The 14,745-nt window shown below is 51.8% G+C and overlaps 1 protein-coding gene across 1 annotated transcript; it reads right to left on the minus strand.

Moving 5' to 3' along the window:
* Nucleotides 1–3,726: 3,726 nt before the first annotated feature.
* NR2E3 (nuclear receptor subfamily 2 group E member 3) lies at nt 3,727–11,524 on the minus strand. The gene is made up of 8 exons (XM_055277908.2): nt 11,068–11,524; nt 10,329–10,455; nt 10,069–10,172; nt 9,761–9,982; nt 9,427–9,602; nt 8,303–8,549; nt 7,821–7,926; nt 3,727–4,252 (listed from the first exon to the last, which is right to left on the minus strand). Exons 1-8 carry the CDS (start codon nt 11,159–11,161, stop codon nt 4,120–4,122), a joined length of 1,209 nt encoding a protein of 402 aa, XP_055133883.1. The 5' UTR covers nt 11,162–11,524; the 3' UTR covers nt 3,727–4,119.
* Nucleotides 11,525–14,745: the final 3,221 nt, after the last annotated feature.

A 14,745-nucleotide genomic window follows, 5' to 3' on the forward strand; every position in this document is an offset into this window, starting at 1 on the left:
CTCTGAATGTTAGTTTTCTTATCTAGAAGTCAGTTCTCTTTCCCAAACTCCCAGCTTTGGAGAACTCCTTCTGACTCAGGTTTTAGTGTAAAAGGCAGTTGTCCTAGGAAGTGAATTGGGTTAGAGGTCTGTGTTCTCAACAGCTCTCAGTATTCACAGCGTCAAACACTTGCCTGTCTTGCTGACTCTTAGATCCCAGCACCTAATAAAAGGTGCTGGCTGGGCAGATATTGGATGAGAGGATTGACTAGGATCAGTGGTTCCAAAATGCCAAATCAGGTCTAAGGTTACATGGGGAAAAAAACATGTAGTGATTTTTTTTCCCTAATGCCAAATGTATTCAATTTTTAAAATTCTAGGGTCATCCTTCTCACTTCTTTTTACGTTACATTTACATTTACATTTTTGCATTAAATTTATATTACATTGAAATATGAAGTGTTAATTGTTTAAAATTCCCTTAGTTGCCCAAATAAAACCTAGAAATACCATTTTTATCTTTTTTTTTTGAGACGGAGTCTCATTCTGTCACCCAGGCTGGAGTGCAGTGGCACAATCTCGGCTCACTGCAACTCCCACCTCCCAGGTTCAAGTGATTCTCCTGCCTCAGCCTCCCAAGTAGCTGGGACTACAGGCGCCTGCCACCATGCCTGGCTAATTTTTGTATTTTTAGTAGAGACGGTGTTTCACCATGTTGGTCAGGCTAGTCTCGAACTCCTGACCTCAGGTGATCTGCCCGCCTTGGCCTCCCAAAGTGCTGGGATTGCAGGTGTGAGCCACCACACCCAGCCGAAATACCATTCTTAAAACTTGCCCCTGAGATTACTGAGTTGACAACTATTGTGATTATGAAGACCTGAGAACAGAAAGGTATGTAAGGAGAGGCAAGTTAGAAAGTGACCAGAGCTTTGGTGTGGTTTGTTTTTTAAATTGCTTTTGCCCCTAGAATGGGTGGCAGTACAGTGTCTTAGAGCCAGAGATATAAACATGAAAGTAGATAAAGCACATGTAATATCTGACTGTTGAATCTTGTAGGTATCTCAGACTCACAGTCAAGGAGTGTGTCACTTCCAGGTAGCGCCCACAGGCATTGTCCTAGGTGCTTAGGGTACGTTAGTGAACAAAACACAGATCTCTGCCCTGTGGAGCCTGCATTCTAGTGGGGAACACCAGTGATGTCCACCAGATAGAGACTAGTCATCCAGGATACCTGGGTTTGACTATGAGGTTGCACTTCTTGGCATCTTTGAGTCTTTCCCTGCCCTTCCTACCGTGAAATTCCCCCTTGTGGGTAGAGAAGTGTCTCGTGAATCTAAAAACTAGCTTTATTTGAAAAGAAAGGCCCAGATAGTCCCACAGGGACTACCTCTGTGGTGCTTCATAGCCAAAGAGATTTCTGGCATTGAGGGGAAAAAAAAAAGCTTTCAAATTATCTCCTCTCCTAATAAGGACCCTAAATGCAATGAAAAAGCCATTACTCATCAGAATTTCTGTAGAGCCAATCTACAACAAAAAGTTGAATAATGGCTGTCATCATCCTAGGTGGTTTACAAACAGGAGTTTGTAATCTTGTCTGTAAGACATGCTGAGAGCTGTACCATATTAGGGACATGCTGAGAGCTGTACCAGGTTAGGAGAACAGAGGCCACTTTGTATTCCAGGTGAGATGGACTTAGTACAGAAATTAGGATCTAACAAAGGTCAGAGATATTCCCACAGGTCAAGAAAGCCAACACAAATCTCAGCTAAAAGTTCCAGAGTTCTCAAGAGCTTGCCTGGAAGCTAGTGCAATTCTAGCCAGGAGGCTGCTATGAAATCTATTTTCCTGCAACACGGCTGCAGTATCTCCAAAGAAAAATGGCTTCTCTTTTTCCTAATGCCAAATTTAATCAGTTTGGCATTAGGGGGAAAAAAATCTCCTGTGAGTGCCTTTCATTAGCAAATCCTAGGGGAAAGGGTTTCTGGGAAATGTAGTTCCTTCCTGGTATCTCTGCAATGATGAAAAGCCCTTAGAAGTGGGGGAGGGGGTGGTATTGATGCCAGATTGACAGCAGACAATCCAGCTTACGTACTTCCTCTAATTCTCCAAGACTTCTTGGAGAGCCCTCAAATCTCCTTCCCAATGTAGATGTGCTGTGCTCACACATCCCAGATGCTAGCCTGTGAACTTCAGCAGGCTACCTTTGCAGTCTTACCATGTCCTCTAAAGCCAAACTATAAGATAAATATGCAGGGCTGGTCATGTCATATTTCAACCATGTGTCTTACTAAGGTGGCTTTGCTCAGGGCTTAGCTCGTATGGATAAAACTTTTGATAGGGAATTGGACTGTATAATGGCATTAGAGACATTAGTTGACCGATTAACTGAGGCCACTCTGATACTTTCAAAAGTTGGAGAGAATCTGAAGTAGCCTGGGGGCTGAAGTAAGAAGGGCTTCAGCTGGGCAGCATTTGCCATACTCTTTCCTCTCTGGCACCAGCCCTAGCTGTTCTGAGTTCCTGAGTAGACAGGGCATTTCTGCCAGGGAATTCAAACACAAGCCAAAGGACAGGGAACCCCTAGGATTTCTCAGACTTCTCACATGACCCTTTCTGTCTTGATTTCAGGCACTTATCCTTTGAAAGCAGAAAATGCAACAGAATTGTTCAGTCTTTCATTCCAAAAGTGAAGGGGAAGTGGGAAAGAGGTGGTGCCAGAGTTAAGCAGCATTAGGTAGAGTCACACCAAGGTTTGAGTCCCCTCTAAGCATCAGTTTTTTCATTTATAAATGGAGAAAATTAGCTCTTCCCTCAGAGTTAATCTGAGGATTAAATGGCAATTTAAAAAGAGCCCGGCTCACTGCCTGCTACTAATATATACGTTGCCTGATCTATGTTAACATGTTAAAATATTATTTTCACAGTCATCTGGGTCTATCTTCAAAAAGGATTAGGTTCACACCTGTAATCCCAGCACTTTGGGAGGCCAAGGTAGGTGGATCACCTGAGGTCGGGAGCTCTAGACCAGCCTGGCCAACATGGAGAAACCCCATCTCTACTAAAAATACAAAATTACCTGGGTATGGTGGTGCATACCTGTAATCTCAGCTACTCGGGAGGCTGAAGCAGGAGAATCACTTATACCCGGGAGGCGGAGGTTGTCGTGAGCCGAGATTGTGCCATTGCACTCCAGCCTGTGCAACAAGAGCAAAACTCCATCTCAAAAAAAAAAAAGAGAGAAACAGAAAATGATGAGGTTTGTCTGGGCTGTATCTTTCCATAAGGACCTAAGAAGTGATGAAGAGTCCCTTTCACAAAAAGTACCTGTAGCTGCCTTATGTTGAGTTGGAAGGTGTTCTTAGGAAGGAGATGAGTAAGGAGACAGGAGATAAAAGTTGAGGGATGCTGCGGATGATGGGATGCCATCTGGAGAGAAGCTGGGAGGTTGAATTCTATGGGAGATTTTCCACTGAGCTTGAATTCATTGCACTTGGTCTCTGACTTGCAGTGGAACCCAGATGGAACTCAAAGACCTTGCACTCATTCCTTCAGTGTCCTCAAAGGGAGAGCCTTGATCACACTGATTTTTCTGTTTTTTTTTTAACTTTTTTATTGAGGTCTAACAAAGTGCACACCTCAATGAATTATTACACATGAATACATTTGTGAAACCACTGCCCAGATCAAAATCAACATTTCTGGTACACCAGAGGGCTCCCATGAGCCCCCTCTGTATCAATCCCCCGCCACCCAGAAGTAACCACTATTCCAACTTCTATTATTGTCAGTTAGTCTTGCCTGTTCCTGAACTCTGCATAAATGGAACTTCTGCCTGGCTTCTTTCATTCAACTTTTATGTCTGTGACATTTACCTGTGTTGCCACATGTATCCGTAATTCATTTTTAAATTATTTTTCATTATATGAATATACCACAATTTGTTAATTCATCCTACCATCAATATACAGTTTGGGGCTATTATGAATAAAGCTGCTATGAATATTCTTACAATATCTTTCAGTGTGCATCTCTGCTGGGTACACACACCTACAAGGAATTGCTGGGGAAAGAGTAGGCGAATGTTTTGTTTCAGTAGATTGTTTTCCAGAGTGCTTGGAAACATTTCACCTCCACCCCCACTAGTTTTTGAACATATCACAAAGGAGCTTCTCCATTGGAGTATTCCCTATGGTCTTGCGGAAAAACAGGAGCTCGATGCGTTCTGCAGTGATAAACCTCAAAGACGGGAGGAGCAGGAGCAATTTCCCAAACCTGAACAGGAGAGAGGACACCATCAGTTTTACGACCAGCTTCTGAGCACTAGTCCCTGGGGCGGTGCCCTCCCAGGAAAAGCAGGGGAGGAAGGAGAGGAGAGATGAGGTCCCCAGAGCAGGTCAGGAGGAATTTCAAGGAAAAGCCACATTCAGGCCAGGCGTGGTGGCTCACGCCCGTAATCCCAGCACTTTGGGAGGCCGAGGCGGGCGGATCACAAGGTCAGGAGATGGAGACCATCCTGGCTAACATGGTGAAACCCCGTCTTTACTAAAAAATACAAAAAATTAGCCGGGCGTGGTGGCAGGCACCTGTAGTCCCAGCTACTTGGGAGGCTGAGGCAGGAGAATGGCGTGAATCCAGGAGGCGGAGCTTACAATGAGCCAAGATCATGCCACTGCACTCCAGCCTGGGCTACAGAGCAAGACTCTGTCTCAAAAAAAAAAAAAAAAAAAAAAAAAAAAATTAGCTGGGCGTGGTGGTGGGCGCCTGTAGTCCCAGCTACTCGGGAGGCTGAGGCAGGAGAATGGCATGAACCCGGGAGGTGGAGGTTGCAGTGAGCCGAGATCCCGCTACTGCACTCCAGCCTGGGCTACAGAGCAAGACTCCATCTCAAAAAAAAAAAAGAGAAAAAAGAAAAGCTGCATTAACCAGAGGAGTTGCCTCCACCTACCTTGACCCATTGTGAGCCGCCACCCCCCATTTAGCTTAGGAGTGCAATGAAAATAATGAGTAAACATTGTTTATTATATGTAAAGATTATAAAGTGAAATTTATATTAATTCTATACAGATGGTTCGACTTTATCATGGTGTGAAAGTGATAAGCATTCAGTATGCTCCTTGACTTAAGATGGGTTATGTTTGAAAATTCATCTTCAACTTACAGTAGCTTCAACTTAACAATGGGTTTATCCAGATGTAACCCCATCATAAGTCAAGGAGCACCTGTATATGAATATATTATTATTAATCTCATATATCAGTATAATTATATGATTAGTTTTTAATAGATAAGAATATATTTATAAGAATACAAATTCCTGTCTGTATACCACCTAGGATGATAGCCATCACTGAAAATGTCCTGAAGTTGAAGGATAATTTTGGTGACTGAGATAGTCATTCAAAAAAATGTTTATTGTTTTAAATAAGAACTATTTGCTGGCCGAGCGCGGTGGCTCACACCTGTAATCCCAGCACTTTGGGAAGCTGAGGCAGGCAGAGCGGTGAAACCCCGTCTCTACTAAAAATACAAAAAATCAGCCGGGCGTGGTGGCGGGCACCTGTAGTCCCAGCTACTTGGGAGGCTGAGGCAGGAGAATGGCATGAGTCCGGGAGGTGGAGCTTGCAGTGAGCCGAGATCACGCCACTGCGCTCCAGCCTGGGTGACAGAGCGAGACTCCGTCTCAAAAAAAAAAAAAAAAGAAAAAAAAGAACTATTTGCTAAAACAGGAGTCCACAACACAAAAGACGGATGGTGAAGCCCCAAGAGACAGATGGGGGGACCAAACCTTCCCTGGGTAGGTCTGATGGCCAGGGTCAACACCCAGCATCAAGGAGGCTACTCCACATTGGGCAGTCCCATGCTCCTCTCACCATGAATTTCGGGGAAGACTTCCCCACCACTCAGTGATCTGCTGGACTTGCTTTGCCAACCTAAGGCCTTCCTTTCTCTTGCTAGTGCCAAGTGAGCAGCACTGAGCAAGTCATATACCCCTCCCATCTGCCTTCCCTGCTTCTGTTTTTCTGATCTAAAGAGTGGAAGAAGAAATAACTATAAAGTCAGTTAGAGAATGTTTTTCCAAACTGCAGGTATTGCCTCACTTAGTGGGTCTGAAATTAAATTCAGTGGGTCACAATCAGCCTTTTCTAAAAAAAGAAAAGAGAAATATCAGGTAAATTGTACAAGGTAAGGGTAGGAATTACTTCGTGGAACTTCGCTTCAGTGTCTGTGTGCATATCGGGGTGATAGTAATTGTGTTTCTTCCTGGGTGTAGCAGTTTTTAAAAACTGAAATAATATGCTGGATTAGAGAACCCCAAACCACTATCTTCACGCTCAATTCGCTTGTAGCAGGCAATGAACCGCTATAAAAGGGACATAGGAAATCTTAATCAGCATTTTGAAATTTGATGCATAACCAATATGCCAGGACATCTCTGGGAGTTGGTTCCAACAGAAACTTGGCAGAGAAAGGCTGCTGGTTTCTGAATGTCTCTGATACCCACTCTTAGATGCTAAGTCAAGTCTTAGTAGTAGCAGCGTTCTCCCTATGCTCATAAGCAGCACAAATCTTCCTGTGCTATATGGCATATACTTTGTATACTGTGGCTTTTCTTAAAAGGAAATTACCTTTTCTCCTTGTAATCATTTCTTGGATTAGAGGTGATGCAAGGATGCCCATATTAGCTCGCTTCCTCAGAAAGAAACTGCCGGGAGCCCCAAAGAATGCAGATAACATGGTCTAAAATAGCCAGTAGATGCCTGAAGGCCAAGTGTTCCAACCTTGCTGAGGCTCCATGACATCTGCCTGTGCTGGGCCAAACAGCGTAGTCCCAGAGCACTGGCTCCTGCCCCACCCTCGCGCAGCCACACTCAGCCTGCAGCAACTCTCCCCCAAACCTAGCCAGGGCCATCCATGTGCTTGGCATCTCTACAGGATGCTCAGTGCACCTACAAAACACCTTATCATCTTCCCTCAAAACCATCTTTCCTCCTGGTTTTCCTTTTTATTTTTTTAACAACGTCTTCTCCAAAAGAGCTCCTCTTCCCTCATTCCTTACCTTCATCCAAACACCAGGTCTGACCCATTTCAACTCCTACAGTCTCCCTTCTGCTCCCTCCGGCCATGCCCAAAGATCAGAACTCCATGGAACCACATGGAAGGTGGCAGTAGCTGCCATCCCCTTCCCAGTAGTATCCTCTGTACCCATGGCCATGCCAGTCTGCATGAGGTCCAGCCCTGTGTATGACCCTCTGCTTGGAAACCTGCAGTAGCTGCCCTCTGCCTACCAAGTCAGACGTGGCCTTTGGCTAGCATTCAAAGTCCTGAACGGGCTGGTCCGGGGGTACTTTTCTGGCTTATTCTCCCCATTTCTCACTCGCGGGAACCTGTTATACCTTCAAGGTGGGCTCCTGTTCTAACAACATATCGTGCTTGCCCCTCTCTCCCTTTGCAAATGATGTTTTCTTTTAGACTTCTTCTTCCTTTCAAGTCCAGCCCTGTCTCCGCAAAGTCCCTCCCAATTCTGCTTTATGTTTCCCATGCCAGGAGGTCTCTGTCTCCTGCAGATTCACGCAACCCTCAGTACCTGGCTAGGGCACTTTGTGTCTTCAGTGAGGTCACTGCCACTTGTCTCTAGAAGGCAGTAGCTTTGCCTTATGTACATCTTGGTCCCCACTCCCAGGGCCTGGCACTGTGCCTGGGACACCGTAGATGTTGGCTGTATGCTGTTGAACTGAGACCCTTGTGCTGTCTAATCAGTGAGCCCTGGGAGGGTGTGGGAGAGGCAGGGAAATGTTAGAGGGCAGGGACAGATGAGTGGGTGGGCGCATGCAAAGGTCACCTCACGGGCTGGCTGGGGTGGTGGGCCTTGCTGTGCTGGCTCAGCATCACTTGGGACTGGTCCTGCAAGGCCTCTACGTGCTCAGGATCCTTCAGGCCCCGTGTCTCTAGGGAGAAGCAGCACCAGTGAGCTTAGCACAGGTTTACGGCTGTTATAAGGCTGGCCATGAAGTGGTGGCCCAGGACTCTGGCTGTAGACATGCGCATGGGGCCCTGTGGGGTGGGCTCTGCCAGGGCCAGAGGAGCCACCAGGGGCTCCAGCTGGGGCTCAGGGTCTCCCAGGGGCTCCCAGCCTGCCCTGTCCCCTCACAGTCAACCAGGAGTGGCCCCAAGGAGAAGGGTGTCCAGCCTCACCACTCTCCTCCCGCCCCCCAGGATAGAGGCCTACACACATCTGCACACATGGGGGTGGGGGAGGGAGAGTGAGAGGCAGATGGAAGTCACCAGAATTCCCACTCAAGACTTGGGCAGAGACTCAGCTACCTGGCTTGAAGAGGACCAAGGCCTTCATGCAGGCGAACTCCGTGGGGTCCACCGCCAATGCCCGGAACCGAGAGATAGTTTCCCGCAGCACACGCGTCTCCATGCTGGCCAGAGTGAGCCGGCCCTGGGCACCACCGGCAGCAGAGGCCTCGGGCGGTGCCAGCAGAGGACAGCTATCCAGAGGCAGAGACCACTGGATGGCCCCGAGGAGAAAGAGTTCACTCCACGCCTCTTCCAGCAGGATCACCTGTGCTCAGACAGGGGTGCCTGTTATGGCAGACACACAGCTTCTCTGGCTCAGTCTAGAGCCTCTGCCACCATCTCAGGCACCCAAGGAATGGAAGTGCTGTCCTGGGACCCAAGAATACTCTCCTGACATCAGCCAGAGGCCCAGAGCTCTGGGATTTGGCACCATCCGGCTCAGCTGCCTACCATCCGAGACACTGTCTGGGTTCCATCCAGCGCTGCAGCTGGGACATTTAGGAACGCCCAGAGCCATTGGAAGTTGGGCAGCCTCAGAGACATGCCTCATGAGTGTCCTAAGTTGAGCGTATTCAAGAGGTGTGGCCTGACTCTTCTGAGTTGCTCCACCCCAGCACACGGACTGGCTGAGGGCCTCAGACCCTCCTCATGCCTCTCCTCCTAGTTTTCCTGAAAGATCTGCTTGCCCATTAGAAGCCGAGAGGGATGGCCCAGAGCTGGAGAGATTGGACTAAAATGCAAGCCCTGAAGTCATAGGCACTTGTGCTCCAAGGGGGCCTAGAGTCAGCCACTCAGCCTGTTCAGGGTGTGCAGGCCACTTGTCACCCACCGAATGTCTGCAGGGCCTGAGGGTCTTCTAGAACTTAGAAGACCTTCGGGCCCTGTAGGTCCCTGGCCATCATCTCCTAGGTGTGCACCCCGACCATCATCCCTGTGCCAGAGATGCATGCACCCCCACCGTCACCATCCCTGAGATGCACCCCGGCCATCGAGAGGTATGTGTGTCCCCAGCCATCACCATCCAAGCTGTGTGCACCTCCATTCATACTGGCATGGGGATGTGTGTGCCCTGTCTGGTTGACTCGAGTGGGCCGCCTGACCCCAGCCCAGCCTAGCTCCCCAGCAGGCAGGCCAGTCCGTACCTGATCCCGGAAGGGCAGGCTACAGAACACAGGCAGGTTCTTGGCCCACTTGACGGCCATGAAGAGCAGGCGAGCTGAGGTCTCATGGATGCTGTCCAGGCCACAGGGGGAGGAAGAGGAGTATGGAGAGGAGGGGAACTCAGGGTCATTGCTGGTGACATCAATATTCTCATCAGCTGTTGGAGGAGGAGGTTGTGATCTTAGCGCCTGCTTCTCGGGAAGTGGCAGGGAGTGCTTGGGGCCCCAAGGAGTGAGGATCAAGGTGGGGCGCTGCAGCCCTGCTGTGACCCGGGAAGCCAAGCCCTGCTGTGCCCTCAGCTGCTCTCCCACTTACCATCCTCTGGTTCCAGCTTAGCACAGGTTTCAGCTGTTATAAGGCTGGCCATGAAGTGGTGGCCCAGGGCTCTGGCTGCAGACATGGGCGTGGGGCCCCGTGGGCTGGGCCCTGCCAGGGCCGGGGGAGCCACCAGGGACTCCGGCCGGGGCTCAGTGTTGGACTCCATGCTGTCCAGGCGGACCTGGGCTGTGCTTCGCGGCTGGCGCTCGTTCTGCACGGCTGGGGAGGCAGGAAGGGTCAGGACGACACACCAGTCCCGCTGCCCATCTCTTGTCACATCCCCCAGGGCCAGCCCCCTGCCTCACCGTCCTGGTTCATGCCCGCTTGCAGGCACTTCTTCAGCCGGCAGGCCTGGCACTGGTTGCGATGGGCCTTGTCCACGGGGCACATCCCTGCCCCCACCTGGCACCTGCAGGTGAAGAGGAGACCCCAGGGGTCAGTGTCCCTCCCGGGCCCTGAGCCATGGGTTTGGACATTTTTGCCCGAGCCCCTCTTCCCCTGAGCGCCCCCTCACCCCTCCAGAACCCCTCAGGGGCAGACGCCCAGCAGGGCCCACCGCACTCACCTGTAGATGAGCCTCCGCCGCACGCTCCTCTTGAAGAAGCCACTGCAGCCGTTGCAGGCATAGATGCCATAGTGCTTCCCGCTGCTGCTGTCTCCACACACGCGGCACTGGAGCGAGGGGCTCACGCCTGAGGGGCAGGGGGCAGGGCTGGGCGGGGGCAGGGCTGCACGCTCCCCTCCTTCCCTCAGGTCCCTTTGCCAGTCCTCAGGCCCCGCTTACCCGCATTTGAACGAACCCACGCGTGACTCTTCCATCCGGAGAAGTGTCTCCCTCATTGTGCATCCACACCCCAGCCCCCACCCCCATTCTCTGCCCTCTTTCCTCCCTCAGTGGCCAATTTACGGCAAGAGTCCAAGCCCTAGCTCCACTTTCCCAGCTCTCATCCCTTCTCTGTGGGTGGCTTCAGGCTCCACCATCCCACAGAAACATTCTTGTCAACGCCACTAGGGACCTCTGTGCTGTTAAGCCCTAAGGGCACTTCTCTGTTCTTTCCGTCCACATCAACTGGGCTGTTCTGTCCTGGCTCTGCGGCCTGCCCGCCCCCAACTCCCATCCCCCATCCCCACCCCACTGTGTTTCTAGGATTCTGGGTTTGCCCGCAGGCTACCCCACCCTTGCCCACTGCCGGCGGGGCTGGGTCTGAGTTGCTCTGGCCCCTTCCATGGTCCCTGCGAACCTCTGGCCCTTATCCTGCTCCCCAAGGGCCCAGACCCGACCCTACCTCCAGGAGAAGCCATACCTGTCGGATCCTCCCCCAGGCCCCACCTGCCTGGAGACTCCTTTCTAGAAGCAGCCCCAGCTGCAGGCGCAGCTGCAGCCACTGTGGAGCTCATCAGAGCTGTTGATCCGGTCTCGGTGTGTTCCAGGGCAGCCTCTCCCTGCCTGCAGGAGGCCTGGGTTGCTGAGCCGGGCCCAGCCTTTGCCTCAGTCCATGAACCTCTGTCTCTCTGTGCCCCCGTCTCTCTTCTCTCTCTGCTCCTCCCTCTCCCTGGCAGCCCCCTCTGCCTTCGTCTCTCTCCCTGTATCTGTGTCTCTCTGTGGGTCTCCACCTCTCCTCTCTGTCTCCCTGCCTGAACTCTGTCTGAACTCAGGAGCTGCCCCAAGGTCCCGAAGCCCCTCACAGCACAGGCTCTGGCTTGAGGAGATTTCTCCCGGGGCAGCCGCTGCACGCAGTTTATGATCCTCTTAATCTTTACTGTCTCCACAGGGGATCAACTGGCCACACCTGCAGCATTACCAAGGTGCCCCGGGAGCTGGTCAGTCCTGCTACCCCATGCTGGTTCCCGGGCTGCCCAAGGTCCGCCGGGGCCTTCCTGCCCTGTGTGCTCAGCTGTTCACCATTTCATGCCACATCTTGAAGAGAGGTGTGGACTCCACTTCTCCCAAGGACTTTAAATCTTTTTTTTTGTTTTGATACGGAGTCTCGCTGTGCTGACTAGGCTGGAGTGCAGTAGCATGGTCTCGGCTCACTGCAGCCTCTGCTTCCTGGGTTCAACCGATTCTCCTGCCTCAGCCTCCCAAGTAGGTGGGAATTACAGGCACCTGCCACCACGCTCGGCTAATTTTTTTGTATTTTTAGTAGAGATGGGGTTTTGCCATGTTGGCCAGGCTGGTCTCGAACTCATGACCTCAAGTGATCTGCCCGCCTCAGCCTCCCAAAGTGCTGGGATTACAGGCGTGAGCCACCCCCGCTGGCTGGACTTTAAATCCTTTTGAGCTGCTTGGCACAGGTCCAAAGGCAAGTGTGTAGCCAGTGTGTGTGTCTGTGCCTGTGCAGGTCCTGCCTGAGACACTCCCCTTGGGTCCTAGGTAGATCTGGCTCTGCCCCCTGAGGTTCTCACTCCAGTCCCTTGGAAAGGGACTGCTTGGGGCTCACGATTTGAGGATCCGGGCCCCCCGGAAGGCTAGCAGTCCCCAGACACCTGGCACAGAGGACGCTCCCAGAACCGTCCCCCGTAGGGTCTGAGGCTGGCCTGGAGGAAAGAGGCCCGGAGCCCCATCTGGAGGGTCTCCTTCAGGCCTGTGAGGGGGCAGAAGAGGAGCTGGCAGGCTCTTTCCTCATCCAGCTGGAGAGCCAGGCCTGCAGGACCAGAGCCGGTGAGGACACAGCCACCTTGAGCCTGGCCACGGGCTCTCAGGGGGCCTCCCCTTCCCTCCGAACTCGGCCTCACAGTTCCGCCGGCCTCTCGCCACACCAGACCCTGCACTGCTCCCAGGCCCATCCTTCCCACCTCAGGCCCAGCAATGCCTCTGCTCCTGTGGGAAGGAGAGAGAAGGAGGAACCTGTCTTACATCCTTGCCTTATAGTAAGCCCCAGGCCCCTGCAGGGAGTGTGGAGAGAGCAGAGGCAGACCCAGGTTCAAGTCCCTTCTCCATCACCGGCCAGCCATGTGTCCCTGAGAAGGAGACTCAATCTGTCCAAACTTCAGTTCCTCATCTGTAAAACAGGATGAGGAAAGCACCTGTCCTATGGTGTAGTTGGGGAACTAAAGACAATGGTTCAAGAAATGTGTTTTAGCGCCTGGTACTCAGTAAGAACCTAATAAATGGTGTGTGCAGTTGATATTGTTACTATTCTTGGGGTTATTGAGAAGGTCACACTCAGCAGCCTTTTCTTGCCTGCTCCTCCACCCCCAGGCCCATTTGCCAGCCCCCTCCCTGCCTGGGACAGAGCTGGAAGCCCGTGTTGTCCTGGAGGGGACTATTTGTCCCCAGCAGACCAGAGCTCACCTCTGGATGAGCTGAGGTGGGGTTGGTCCAGCCTTAGTCCCCAAGGGGAAGCGGGCAGAGCGTGAAGCTTCTAGAAGGATCATGGAGTTAAGGGGACAGGGGGTGGGGCCTGGCCCTTATGTAAGTGGGGTTAACCCTCCCTGTGACAGAGAAGCACAATTAGGGATTTGGGAAGTCAGCTCGAGGGGCTTTGCAGGGTAATCCGCTTTCTGGGGCCTCAGAAGATCGAGGCCACCGGGCCGGGTGCTCTCACCTGTTCTCCTCTCCTCCGTCCTCACCCCTCCCTGCCTCCTCTGCCAAAAAGCCCCTCAGGACAAGGTCTCCAGCTCTACCTAAGACCGAAGCTGAGGCCATCCTCCATGAACTTGACTGGCCACTCCCTCCTTCCCAAAGCCGCTGTTTCCCATCTCTTCTGGAACACGGGTCTTTGCCTTGAACTTGTCATCACCTCCATGTACCCAGAGGCTGGTCCCAGCAGCCCTTCCTGCTCTCTCCTCGGGCAGTTTCACACACACTCACGGCTTCCACGGCTACTTCATATCAGTTCCACCATGGAGTCCAGCTCCACATGCCCCAGACCAACCCACCCCCAATTTATGTGCACAGAGGTAATAGCCCCAGGATTGGCGGGCCGCCTGGAGCAAATGCGTGCAGGTTTGAAAATGCCTAAGGCTGAGCTCAAGGGTCTCAGACTCTGGTGGCTGGAGCCAAGGACGAGCTGATGACAAAGGCACATCAGAGACAAGACGGAAACTCAGGACAGCGCTGCGTTGTCACTGGAGCCAGGGACCGGGAGGAATCAGCAATGGTGGTGTCACCATGCAAGTGTTCCATGTCATGCAGAAAGCAAGCATGCCGAGTTCTTACACAGATCTTTCAAACCTCACAGCAGCCCTGTAAAGGAGCTGTCCTTACTAGCCTCAACTCATGAGTGAGGAAAAATGGAGTCAGAGAAGTTAAGTAATTTGCTTCAGGCCACACAGCTAGTGAGTGGTGGAGGAGGCTGGGGATGCAGATGAGGATTTCAAACCGTGCTTGGCACCGCACTCGGCTTTGCACCAGGACACCCTCCCAGGAGGGGCAGCTGCCTCCTTGGGTTTCAGCAGTTCTATTACAATGGCTACTCTGGCTACTCTTATAGCCAGAGTAGCTGGTGCCCTGGGAGGGAGCATCATTCAGGAGGCCTAGTGGTGGGGAGCGAGAGTGGCTGTGAGGGAAGGAGACGGGGCTGAGGGGTGGCAGGGAGGGTAACATTAAGGAAAGATTTTTTTTTCCTCAATGAATTTAGATATTTAAAGAAAAATGTTTTAGGAATGCAGTTCCTTTTAAAATGGGAGCTACGGAGGAAAAAAAAGCCAGGAAGAGAGGTGGAGGTGGGTGTACCTCGAACCCTGCCCCATCCCCAGCATCTCCGGAGAAACACCTGCAGGCTTGAGGGGGTGGCAGCCAGCAGGAGAGGAGGGGCTGCTCCAGCCTGCAGAGAGCCCGGGCTTAAGGGCAGGCTCAGGCCAGCAACCCTCCTCTCAGAGCCTGGCTGTGTGGGCTTGGGGAAGTTACACTGCCTCTCAGTTTCATGCTCTCTGGAATGAGTAGGGTGGTGTCCTGTTGGGCGGTTGTGGTGGGATTAACGGAGGTGAACCGAAGGGGAAAGGGCAGATGGAAGGGAGGAAGCGGGGGCAGGGCTGTT

Source organism: Symphalangus syndactylus, chromosome 5 (genome assembly GCF_028878055.3).
Source record: "Symphalangus syndactylus isolate Jambi chromosome 5, NHGRI_mSymSyn1-v2.1_pri, whole genome shotgun sequence".
NCBI lineage: Eukaryota > Metazoa > Chordata > Mammalia > Primates > Hylobatidae > Symphalangus > Symphalangus syndactylus.

What these genes read in the sequence shown, in the direction of transcription:
- NR2E3 (XM_055277908.2), bottom strand. Translation starts at nt 11,161, where the DNA reads ATGAGCTCCACAGTGGCTGCAGCTGCGCCTGCAGCTGGGGCTGCTTCT. An exon ending in CGGCGGAGGCTCATCTACAG is followed by an intron (nt 10,173 to 10,328) that starts GTGAGTGCGGTG and finishes CTTCACCTGCAG; the next exon opens with GTGCCAGGTGGGGGCAGGGA. An exon ending in TAAGCTGGAACCAGAGGATG is followed by an intron (nt 9,603 to 9,760) that starts GTAAGTGGGAGA and finishes CTCCTCCAACAG; the next exon opens with CTGATGAGAATATTGATGTC.